Source organism: Excalfactoria chinensis, chromosome 2 (genome assembly GCF_039878825.1).
Source record: "Excalfactoria chinensis isolate bCotChi1 chromosome 2, bCotChi1.hap2, whole genome shotgun sequence".
In the NCBI taxonomy this organism is placed as follows: Eukaryota; Metazoa; Chordata; class Aves; order Galliformes; family Phasianidae; genus Excalfactoria; species Excalfactoria chinensis.
The window spans coordinates 115,256,152-115,268,777 of NC_092826.1; the positions used below are offsets into that span (position 1 = coordinate 115,256,152).

The following is a 12,626-nucleotide window of genomic DNA, read 5'->3' on the forward strand; positions in this document are numbered from 1 at the left end:
TTCTCTGATAGAGAGACGAGGCAGTGGCACAGGCTGCCTAGGGAGGTGGTGCAGTCACTGTCCCTGGAGGTACCAAAGAACCATGTGGATGTAGCACTGAGGGACGTGGTCAGTGGGCATGGTGGTGATGGGTTGATGGCTGAACTAGGTGATGTTAATTATCTTTTCCTACCTTATTGATTCTGTGATTCTGTATTGTGCTTTGTTGTGAACACGATTCAAAAGGTATTGCTCCTCACCACACTGTAAATGCTTCCACCTCTCGCTGCAGACAAATTTGGCAGGGCCTTCTTGAGTTGTTGCATGAAAACAGAAGGTTCTTCAGGGCTGGGGTCCCACACTAAGCAGGGGATTGTTTGTGGACAGAGATTGGAGACTTGGTCAACAGCAACCAGCTGATGCAGTGTGACTTCATAGTGCAGTGTCAACAGATGCTGTAAATCCATTTATCTCCTCTCTCAGATGGCTTCCAACATGCTTTGGGGAGGATAAGAAGCTGGAGATGCAAGATTATCCATGGTGGGTATTTAACGGGAGACTTTAGGTGGCATGCTAACCCTTCTAGCAGCTGAGCTCTCCAGGTTGAGTTTGGAATCCTCCCTGTTTTACCTAATGGCTTTTGTTGTTGTCGTTGTTGTTTTTAATGCAGAGCCATTTAAACTTTGTTTTGGCAGCAAGGATAATTTCTGCCACAAACAAAAACCCAGGAATGCTCTTCTGTTTTGCCTTAAGTAAAAGGGTTGCTCTTCATCTGAGGGTGTTTGTGTAGACATGTGCGTGCAGGTGGGTGCTAAAGATCTTCTCTTTCTGTCATTCTTACTTTGCCTCTTAAGTCTCACTTAAGGGAAAAGAACGTTCCATATAATCAGCAAGGGGTATCATGCAGCAAGCCTCATACGTTCCACTGTGACGTGTCTGCAAATATATCCCTGTGGGGCTAGGATGTTGCTCCTGATAACAGCTATACTTGTGTTCGGGGATATGATTTCCTACTGTGAGCCTTTTGGTAGGCAGAACTGGGATGCTTCTGTGGTCCTGGGGTGGGGATATCCAGTTGCAGGATTAGGAACTGAAATGTTCCAAATCAGTACTGCCTGCTTTGCCACCTCCCAGAACCTGCTCAGTGCCCACAGGTTCCAGCTCTGCTGATGAGGTTGGTGTACGACACTTTTGTCTTCGTGACCTTCAGCTTGGATGCAGCAAGATGCTGTCTAAAAAGCCCTGGCTCCTTTTGTGCCTTTGTGCTCAGGAATCACAGTTTCCCCTGTAAAAGATAACTTCATTTCAAAAACAGGGTTCCCTGGATGTCGGAAGGAGGGCACTCACAGTGTTGTTCAATACTAAGCCATTTGCTGACCATCACAGCTAGGAAATCGCTTCCTTAGTGCCAAGGGAATTGCTAGAAAGCATGCAGAATGGCTTTGACATCCTCCAGCGAGGGGCAGTTTTTTTCCCTTTCTCTGCTATTGTTACGTTCTTTGTTGCAAAGTGTTTGGAGTAGCAGTGGCGTTAATAGCACCCAAAACCAGGATTTCTAAAATTAGCGTCTCCGGACCGCTTTGCCGTCTGTCTCCCGTGCCACACTCAGCTTTGCAAAGCGGCAGGGCGGTTTGTTTCAGCGTGGCCGCCCTTTGGGCATTTGCAGGAATACTGCAGCAAATCATCCTGCATGCAAGGCTGACCTCTGGGAGGCTAACAAATTGAGGTGAGCCAGCTGGAGCGATAGGACACTGCCGGCAGACAGAGCATGCTCAGACCTGGGGGAGAAAGGTAGCTCGGTCTGCAGATGGTGCACGGTTACTGTGCCGAGAGCTGGGAGATGCAATTTTTTTCCTTCTTTCTTTCTGGTGGTTGGGAAAGAAGAGGACTGGAGAGTGTTCGTTCCCCTGCAAAACATAGCTTTAAGGTGTCTTCTTTTTGTTTTTCCTTTCTCCTGTGAAAAGAGAGGCACTGGATAGCATTTCATTTATTTAGCAACACCAGGTATGCGTGCATGTGCTGAAACACTGATCTACTAGTGATAGTACTTCCAGGATGAAAAGGGTTGCAGATGCTCTGAATGAATGTGTCTCTTTGCTGGGTGCTGTTGTAACTGTGCTCTGTTTGCTGTGCTGATCACATACGGCTCTGAATTCAGTTGTGCGGGCTCTCCTGGCTGCAGGGTACTTCTAAGGGGCTTCAGTGTGTGTTCCTGACTCTCCCTGTCCCTTCACACACACCAAACCTTTCTTTTGTGGCTGTGCATGCTTGGGAGGGAGGGGGAAGGAGGTCAGCAGTTTCTTTATAATCCCGTGTCTTTGTAGTCATTCTTTGTCTGGCTGGAGGTTTGCTTTATTGTTTTTAAACAGAGAGTCTCATGGGGAAAACATCTCTGATCTGGACAAAATTCTGTGGGTTTTCGTGAATTCATTTCCTACTGGACGGTTACTGGGTTGGTATACGTATATATTTTTACCCTCATCTAAAGACATGGTACTGTAGGGCTTGTGGAAACCCAGGAGGAATTTTCACTGCTCTTATTGGCCGTGCTGTGCTCCAGCATCTTGGTCCCCTGCTTAGAATTTGTAGCACACAGGAGTGCTCTCAGAACCACACTGAAGGGGAAGCAGGGAGAGCTCAGGCTGTAAATGCTGCTAAGTACCAGTGCCAGTCTCCAAATAGCACAGGTACTTTTCCCGTCAGAGAGGGTGAAAAGAAAAGGCAGGTAACATGCAGAGAAATAGCAAGTTGCATCTAAAGCCCAGAGGCATAGTTGGAGTGACTAAAGCTCATCTTGTTTGGTGCTTCCCGGATTTCACATCGTATTCTTTTAAATTCACTTCTGTATCATTGGGAAATTTTACCCTCAGCCACCCCCGCTCAGTCTTTGCTTTAGATAGACCTAAAGACCCACTGGATTAAGATAAAACTGTTGGTCTCTGACACACTTTTGTTTTCCACAAAGGTATATTGCTTACAAATTAAAAGCAAGGGACCAGGCAAAAGGATTTTTTTATTATTATTTTTAACTCCTACGCCAGTGCTTTTATTACCAACAGAAGCTGATAGGTTTTGATAGGATACCCAAGTGTGCCAAGATCAATTGTTAAGCTTCCCCTCAGTCTAACCATGGTTATTTTGAGAACCTTCACTTTTCATCTTCAGTTGTGGGACTGTTGGACAAACCTAAAGGCTTAGGGGCTGAGAGAAATACTTCCTTTTTCTGCTTTTTGGGTGGGTTTTTGTTTTTGTTTTGCTGATTTTTCCTTCATCTCCTACTCAGCCTTTTTTTATCTTCATCATAAATACACCTTATGTAGGGGAAGTTTCTGGAGGTCAGAGTTTTAATTTGGGGACAGGATTTACCAGTCGTGTCTTTCTATCTGGAATGGAGATCTGGGAGAAGCAGCTCTTAAAAGCCCAAGAAATACTCTTTATCATTACATACTTCAAGACCAGTTCTGTGGTTTACTTAGATGTATTGACTGCTTACTATTGGAATTATTATTTTTTACATGCTCTTTTTTAGATCAAGACAGCAGTTTCAACAAATATTACCTTGATTGCTTCCAGTTAGCCTGAAAGTCAGGTTGAATCTCTTCCTATTCCAGCCACCCCTGACTCAAAATTAAACTAAAGAAAACTCTTTTCCATCCATAAGCCCGACTGGTAGGTGTGCATTAGCCACCAGTATTCTCCTGTTCATACTGAACATATGTGTGCATTTGGGACCATGGCGCAGAGCCTCCTTGGTTGTGGGCTTGTCATAGGAAGGCTTACAGTTCTACTTTATCTTCCCAACTTGAATTACTAAACCATAAAAGGTGAAGTTAAACCCAATTTTGGCTACTACTGTCTGTAGACAGCTGAAGTTTTTTGTAATGCGGTTGTGTTTGATTTAGATTTGGTTTTATTTTTTGTTTCCAGATGCAGTTCTGTTTTATAAATTTATTTTGAGAGCACTGAGTTAAAGTATTCTTATTTTTCATATTCCCTTTTTGTATCGGGCTTCATTAATGCTATTTGTAGCTTTAACTACCACATTTGTTCCCTTCAAGAATCTGCTCTTTTCCTGCTCAAAAAGTCAGCCTTTCTACACTTGGCTGCTTTTTACAAAGAAAATGTTCCAGGATATCAATCATTCAGTGTACCATCCTTTCTTTAATGTGATATGTACTGTGAAAGATATATGTATCTCATTAAACAAATACAGTGAATAAGATTATAACAGCCTTTTGGGCTGTGGGGATTGACTTGCTGGTGGTTCTGCAGGAAATCTGTGACAGAACTGAGGATAAAAGCCAGTTTGTTCTTGGCTGTCGAATCCCAACTCCCCCTCCTTCCAATCGGGAGAGTTGCCTTCTAGCAACTTCTGCTTTCAGTATGAATGAAGTAGGTATTTAAAACTGCATGTATTACATGTACCGCATCCTTTGCCTAAGCCTCTTGCATCACAGATGAGAGAAAGAGCGGAAGACATTTTGCAGGGGGAGTGTGAAATGTCGTGTTGGCACTCCTTACTTTTCCTGTGCTGGTCTTGGAAAGCCAGCTTAGCAAAAGACGATCTGAGGGAAGGGAGCAGGAATGGAGAAACTGCCCTCAGTGAGGGGATATCTGCCCTCACCGCATACACTGGGTTGCCACAGCAGCCAGGTTCCCCTGCCCATTCACTGCCTGCATGTCTCTGCCCAGACTCCTTCCCTAACCCACATCTGGAGCACCCCAATCCGCTCCCAGCTTTTTTTCTTAGACACCTGTAGCTTTGGAAAATGGAGCAATGTCTTGGCAAGTGCTTGGGTAGTTAGTAAGAAAAGCTTTGTAAGGCCTTAGTAAGACACAGGCAGAACCTGTCGCTTGGTTGTGTCCTGCAGGACTTGAAGGTCCATCCTTAGACCTGCTGTTGACCCCCATCCTCTCTAATCAAGCTGTTGTTTGTTGCTCTGGGGCCTTAGTGGTGACTATTTGGGGTTTTTGTTGCATTGGATTTTGTAGCGTTTCTCCCAGTTGTTCACCTAAACATTGTCCATCATTTTAATATCTTTAAAGTAGTGATTCATCCTGCCCTAGCTTCATAATTAAAAAATAACAGCAGAACTCATCTCTTAAATGAATCCAAACAGTCCTTTATGCCAACTGCATATTAGTAGAAACTCCTCTCTCCAATTCCACCCACTCTCCTCTACGTGTTAATAAGAGAGGAACAGCTTCTCCATCCACACTTCCTGTTGCTTTCCCACCTCCTGGGGATGGTTAGCACATCAGATGACCAGCAGTTAAAAGGCAGAATCATAGAATCACAAATTCATTAAGGTTGGAGAAGAGCTCTAAAATCATTTCGTTCTACTGCCAGCCCACCTCCCCATGCCCACTGACCACGTCCCTCAGTGCCACATCCACACAGTTCTTGAACACCTCCAGGGACAGGGACTGCACCACCTCCGTGGGCAGCCTGTGCCTCACTGCTTTGTTGCCCTTCTCTGGACACACTTCAGGGCCTCAGTGTCCTTCTTGTAGTGAGGGGCCCAAATCTGAATACATCATTCGAGGTGCAGCCTAACCAGTACTTCTCTGTACTGAGTACAGGGGGATGGTCACCTCCCTGTTCCTACTGGCTACATTTCTGATACAAGCCAGGATGCCACTGGCTTTCTTGGCCACCTGAGCACACTGCTGGCTCATGTGCAGCCACCTGTCCTCTAACATGCCCTGATCCTTTTTATCTGTGCAGCTTTTCTCTGCCCCACACCTGTAGTGTTGCATGGGGTTGCTGTTACCAACGTGCAGTATGCAATGCTTGGTCTTGTTAAAGCTCATGTGGTGGAACATGGGAAAGCAGTAGTGCATCTGGCCAACTGCTTGCTTTTCAGTTCTCAGAATGTTCTCCAGTGACACTGTGGGGAGCGAGTGACAGCCCCAGACCCATTTTGTGAGGGAGGTTTAGTAACAAAAGTAGCTTTTGTAGTGAAGCAGCTTCATTTAGGTGGAAGACTAAATGTTTTCCCGTTTCAGAGTTGTGTGCTGCCTTCTGGGTAGGTTCCCCGTGCCGAACTACTGCTGTTGGTTGCACTTAACTGATGAATTTCAGCCTCAGGGGATGTGGAGAGTGATTACTTGCCTTTGTCTCCCTGATGCAGCCCCTCCTAGGTGTGCAGGAGCAAACAGGTGGTGAGTCGTGCTGCTCATGTTCCCTTGCTCCCGGAGGGACTAGGGGTTTTATTCTCCATGTTGTTCACTGCAAGCATCAAATAAAAAGTAGTGGATGATAAAATGTGAGAAAACAGGTGAAGATTCGAGACTGGTCCCTGAGTACCTGTGAAATTCTTTTCAGTTCTGCCTATGACAGCCCATTGCTGTCCATTTTCCCTTGTTCACTTCCATCAAAAGCAGCTCTCAGCTAAGCAGCGTGAACCAGGATTTACAAATCAGCAGCTAGAAGCAAGAATAAAGATGAATTCCTTCAGCACTGCTAGCTTGTAACATTCCTTCCTGACGCTCGGTCAGATAAAGCACATGCACTTGTTTTAGCTAAGATGCAAGGAAGTGAAAGAGCTGCAGCCAGGGAAAAGACGGAGGAGGGCTAACAGGTGATTTTTATTAAAAAGCTGAGTTGTTCATTTGTAGCCATTTAGCAGGTATTGCCACAGCACAGTCTGCAATGAAAATTGCTAACCTATGAACATCAGCCGCATCCATTGGGCTGCATCTCTGAAGTGCCTCTTATGTCCTTCCCTTGGGGCTGGAAGGGAGAGAACAAATCAGTCAGGGTGAAACATCAGAAAAGGCTGTATGGCTCAATGGATTTGTAATGCTTGCTGGAGCTCCCCACCCCTGAGATGCCCATGAAATGCAGGTGCTGTCAGTGATGTGTTATGACTGTTGGTTTCTAATGCCTCGGAAACACCCTCCAACACACACTCCCTGCCAGACTGGAATAATAAAAGGGTCACATGGTGTTCTCCCCTGCCAAGTTCTTGCAACTCTTGTCTCCACAAAACTGTCTGGACTTGGTCCTTTCTTTAGTAATGCTGCTGAAGCCATTGAAAGCAGCAAACTCTCAATAGCTGTGATGGGTACTGAAGATGTCATGTGGAGAGCTGGGTGATATCAGAACGTCTTTCAGCTATAGTGAAGAAGAAAAACGAAGCTTTCAAATCTCATACCACTAAAATAATATAAGAACAGTCCCATCAAACACCTAAGTAGGGTAGGGTGGTTTTTTTCCTGAGAACTGATCTGAAGGCATTAGTTGGGCCTGAAAGCTTACCAGGTGATGCACTGCTGTTCTCAGTAGGTTTCCATTCAAGGCTTGCCACAGGACAGCCACAGCTGATGGCTGCAGAGCCCTCAGGAGCATCGGTCATCCCCTGTTCTGGAGAAAAGACTGAGAGTTGATGTGACAGCCATTGTTCGTCTGTGCTGGATATCTGTGGCACATGGGACAAGACCACATTTAAATTGCTGCCAGGGAAATTAAGGTTGAGAGTTAGGACAGTTTATGCTAATCCTTTATGCCATTAGTGCTACAGGCTGGCTGAAAAGCTGGATGAGTGTTAAGAAGAGCATCTTTTGGGAGTGGTATAGGGAGATGATCATGCCTCGGTAATTAGATGACCATTCTGTGTCCTTTCTCTCTTCCTTTATCATGGCTGAAGTCAAAAATAGCACCTTTTAAATTTGCTGTTTGCTTTTAGGGAGTTGCTAAATGAGCCAGTATTTCAGACTACTTGCCAAAGGAGGTGGGCTTCATTTCTATCTCCTTTGAGTCATTAAAGCTGCTCCAAAACGAATTTGTTGCTAAGGTCCCCAGAGACTACCTCTAGGATCTGCATGGCTTACAGCTAGCACTCAATTCTATGGCATTATTCAGTCTCTCAGGTATTTTCAGTTCTTAGGATGAGGTTACTGCAAGCTGTAGGGATCCCACAGGCTGTGGGGATTCTTTTTAACCTTATTGAATTCCATGAATGGTTCTCCATTCATTTCCAAGCTGAAAATCAGAATCGAATACAAATCAGACTGTAAGATCAAGCATTTAAGCTGCAATTTTAAGCTGCAATATCTCTTTTCAAAAGAACTCCCTTGGCAGTAGAGAAATGTTTGCATATGTCCTAAATGTGCCTTGCTGTCTTCCTCCACTCTGGCATATAAGAAAAGTGTCTCTGGGTTAAAATGCTAAGAGACCATTGCTTGGGATGTTGGAGCACATGCTTGAGCTATTGCTTCTTTTCCCCTCTCTACAAACTTGCATCAAAGGGAGTTTAAATTGCACTCTTTACAAACTGCAATTAGAAACAGACTAATCAGGTATATACCAATGAGAAATTTATCTTCCTATAGTTCCTCATGAGTCATGACCACTATTATCTACAGGCTGACTAGCAGTGAACCTTGATGCATAATGAAGATCGGAGCCCATAAATACTCTAGGTGAATCAATGTCTCAATTGAAATTCACAGTTGAAAATATAATCAATGCTCTGATATAAGCCAGTAGCATTTCTGCTTAGAAAGAAAACAGCGGCTTCCTGTAACAGGAAAAGAAATAGGGAGGCCATGTAGCAGCACAGAGGAGACTCTTGGGCTGGAATGGGAAGGCACTGGAAAGTGCTGGAAACATTTGCAATGTATTACCCACCTTTGTGTAAGGATCAGCTGTGCCGGTGCAAGTCAGACACTCTCAGTGAGTGAAGGTTTGATTACATCAATAAAACATCAGTTCCTTGTTTAAAGAGTGCAGCCCTCTTCTCTCCTATGCCATTATTTCTTCTGGAAAGTGTTGGCAGCTCCCAGCCTTTGGTCCTGGATTGAAGCCGAAGAAATGGCAGTGACCTGGGAGTCTCCCACAGGACAGCTGGTACAGCAGCATGTCAAGGGATCATAGAATCATTAAGACTGGAAAAGATCTCTTGACAGCACCTATTCCAACTGCCCACCTACCACCAATACTGCCTACTGAACCGTGTCCCTAAGTACTATGTCTGCCCTTTCTTTAACCACCTCCTGGGATGGTGACTCCACCACCTCCATGAGCAGTGCATTCCAGTGCCTCACCAGTCTGAGAAGAAATGTTTTCTAATGCCAAGCCTGAACCTCCCTGGTGCCAGCACTCCCATCCCATCACTGTTGCCTGGGAGAAGAGGCCGACCCCCACCTCACCACAGCCTCCTTTCAGGCAGCTGTAGAGAGCCATCAGGTCTCCCCTGAGCCTCCTCCAGACTGAACAATCCCAGCTCCCTCAGCTGCTTCCTATAAGACTTGTGCTCCAGACCCCCCACTGCTTCATTACCCTTCTCTGGTCCTCCTCCACCCGCCGTAACAGAAAGTTGAGCATTATGTTCACCAGTTCACACTTTGTATTGGAATGGAATGTATTAAAATCAAATCATGGCAACACTCCTTGTAGTGTTATTATATGTTATTAATTACATTTAGGGTGAGGGACAGAGTGGCCACGGCCCATCAGAGTGAGTGGCCAATGACTGCGGTGCTGCCTTTCCTTTGCTGTTGGACTGGACCGCAAAAAACAGAGTAAGCCAAAGTCATGGGGAAAGTAACCTTTTCCTCTAACAGAGCTTCATGGAGCTCATCCTCAACCTTTTTTTGTCATCTCCACAAGGGTAGAAATGGAAATGAGAGAGGAAAGCTTCTTTTGTTTCCTCTTGTGTTCCTTTTTTTCCATTTCCAAGTGCTGCTTTGTCAGACTTTCTCCCTTTCCCCTTGAAGAGGGAAAAATGCTGAAAAATCCTGATCCTCTTTTGAATAGTCCATGAAATATGAAGATACGGTAAGTCTGTATAGTTGATGTTTAAATGGTTCCTTTCTTATTTTATTTTCCACAGGTCTTTGCCTTCACCATGTCAAGGAGTGTTAATGATGTGCTCCCCCTCTGTTGCATTCCCCACCTGTCATCTTGCTAGGATCTAACTACAGAATGAACATAGCAGCTGTGTTTAATGCCCTGCTCGTGTCTGTCCTTGCTACCGTGCTGTGGAAATACATCAAGCTGCGAGAGCATGCCTTCATGGTTGAAGAGGAGCTGGTCCTCATGCGCCAGTCCCAGGAGCTCTCTCAGGTCCAGATCGACTACCATGCAGCTCTCCAGACCCTGCTGGAGGACGGTACCAGGATGGTGTGCACTGGCAGGATGCACACCGACCGCATCTGCCGCTTTGAGTCTCTCTGCTACTCAACCGAGGCTGAGGAGTTCATCTATTTCCACAGCAACTCCTCGGTCATGCTGCCCAACCTGGGCTCCCGCAGGTTCCAGCCAGCTCTGCTCGACCTCTCCTCCGTGGAAGATCACAACACCCAGTACTTTAACTTTGTGGAGCTGCCCGCTGCCGCGCTGAAGTTTATGCCAAAGCCGGTCTTCGTGCCTGACGTGGCACTGATTGCTAACAGGTTCAACCCAGACAACTTGATGCACGTCTTTCACGACGACCTCCTCCCCATCTATTACACCATGCAGCAGTTCACTGATTTAGATCCGGAGACTCGACTCTTCTTCATGGAAGGGTGGAGTGAAGGTGTTCATTTTGACCTCTACAAGTTACTGAGTAACAAGCAGCCGCTCCTCAGGGAGCAGCTTAAAACCCTGGGCAGGCTCCTCTGCTTTACCAAATCTTATGTGGGACTGTCCAAAATCACCACCTGGTACCAGTATGGATTTGTCCAGCCGCAAGGGCCGAAGGCTAATATCTTGGTTTCTGGTAACGAGATCAGGCAGTTCACCAAATTCATGATGCAGAAGCTGAACGTCAGCTTGGAAGAAAGCTCCAGTGAGGAGTACATCGTCGTGTTCAGTCGGACAATCAACAGACTTATCCTAAATGAGGCAGAACTAATCCTGGCCCTCGCCCAGGAGTTTCAGATGAAAACCATTACGGTCTCTCTGGAGGAGCATTCGTTTTCTGACATCGTCCGGCTGATCAGCAACGCGTCCATGCTGGTCAGCATGCATGGGGCCCAATTAGTGATGTCTCTCTTCCTGCCAAGAGGTGCCACGGTGGTGGAGCTCTTTCCTTATGCCATCAACCCTGAACACTATACCCCTTACAAAACCCTGGCAACACTTCCTGGCATGGACCTGCAGTACATTGCCTGGCAGAACACCGCCAGGGAAGACACCATTACCTACCCGGATAGACCTTGGGATCAGGGTGGGATTGCACATCTCGACAAAGCTGAGCAAGAACGCATCATTAAGAGCACAGAGGTGCCGCGGCACTTGTGCTGCCGCAACCCTGAGTGGCTGTTCCGTGCCTACCAGGACACGAAGGTGGACATCCCTTCCCTCATCCATGTCATCAGGCAGACTGTGAAGTCTAAGCCTGGGCTGAAGAAGAAGTGGTCTGGTAGCCTCTACCCTGGCAAAGTGAGGGATGCCAGGTGTCAGGCTTCTGTCCAGGGCACAAGTGAAGCTAGGCTTTCTGTGTCCTGGCAGGTCCCCTGGAACCTGAAGTACCTGAAGGTCAGAGAAGTGAAATATGAAGTGTGGATACAAGAGCAAGGAGAAAACACTTACATGCCTTATATATTGTCCCATCAGAATCACACCTTCTCAGAAAACATTAAGCCCTTCACAATATACCTGGTGTGGATACGCTGCATCTTCAACAAAAACCTCTTGGGACCTTTTGCAGATGTGCTCTTGTGTAGTACATAACCTGTGCACTACCAGTACAGCTCTGCCCTCCACACCATCTGAGGTTTAAAACTGATGGTCTTGTAGTTGTAGAGGGCTGAAGAGGACTAGACTGTACCAGTGCCTCAGTGTCCATTTGACTGCACTCTGTGTGTGTGTGTGTGTTCTTTAAACGGTATTTATTTCCAGTGAGTGTTAGGAAATCATAAAGAAAACAACTCTCTGCTCTTCAGGGAACTTGCAGAGGTTACGTTACATGAATACATGTAATTGGAATCAGAATGGAATTGCATTGTGTGTACCTTAGTCGTGATTTAAATTTGTTTCTATTGTGTGGTATCTAAGCACAGCGTTAATCCGCAGCTAATGCCGTGGGTAGGTGGGCAGTTCTCATCAGCTTTGTCAACTGTAAGTTATTTTTTCTTCAGTACCTGTAAGTTTGAGTTAAGGATTTGGTATGGGAGCTTCCATTAAACTGCTGTAAACCTCCGTGGCGTTTTTGCTTTTTATCGCCTGTGGAAATGCATGTTGTGATAGATCTGTCTATCTGCTGCTGTGATGAAGTGTGTGTAGGGGAGCTTTTTCTTTTCTTTGTTGTTGTTTTGACTGAAGGAGACAACAACGTCAGTGCTGTGTTGAAAATCACTGCACGTGCCTCATACGCTGTTCTGTCAGAGCAGCACTTTGCTTCCAACGCGAAAGGCCGGAGCAGCAGGTGGGAGGTTGGAATGGGTGAAAGAACTTACTGTGTTTTGGTGTTGGTTTTCACTTTGTGTGTTACACGCATTTCTTTGGGAAGGGAAAGAGATGGTGGGGAAAGAGTTCCTCGGCATGAAAATCCTCTCAAAGAAAATCCTTGTTTGTTTTCTGATCAGCGTCATCTGTTGAGATCAGCAGCTAATAGGTACACGCTTTGTTAAGGGACAGGTAGGACCCATGGGGAGGCTTTCTGGGCACAGATTTGACTGATGTGAAGGAAAGGAAGCGGAGTCAGGCAGTTACA

At 45.9% G+C, this 12,626-nt stretch overlaps 1 protein-coding gene across 6 annotated transcripts in view; it reads left to right on the forward strand.

The window, feature by feature from the left end:
- Positions 1-12,112, forward strand: part of POMGNT2 (protein O-linked mannose N-acetylglucosaminyltransferase 2 (beta 1,4-)) — a 29,765-nt gene extending 17,653 nt beyond the window's left edge. For 3 of the 6 annotated variants that reach the window (XM_072330318.1, XM_072330319.1, XM_072330317.1), the window contains one exon: positions 9,819-12,112. In XM_072330318.1, the coding sequence (XP_072186419.1) occupies positions 9,911-11,644 (1,734 nt within the window). In that variant the 5' untranslated portion in view covers positions 9,819-9,910 and the 3' untranslated portion in view covers positions 11,645-12,112. Of the gene's footprint in view, positions 1-1,580; positions 1,984-9,818 lie in introns of those variants that run through there. The other 3 variants (XM_072330321.1, XM_072330315.1, XM_072330320.1) reach the window with 3 other exon arrangements.
- The last annotated feature ends 514 nt before the right edge of the window (positions 12,113-12,626 follow it).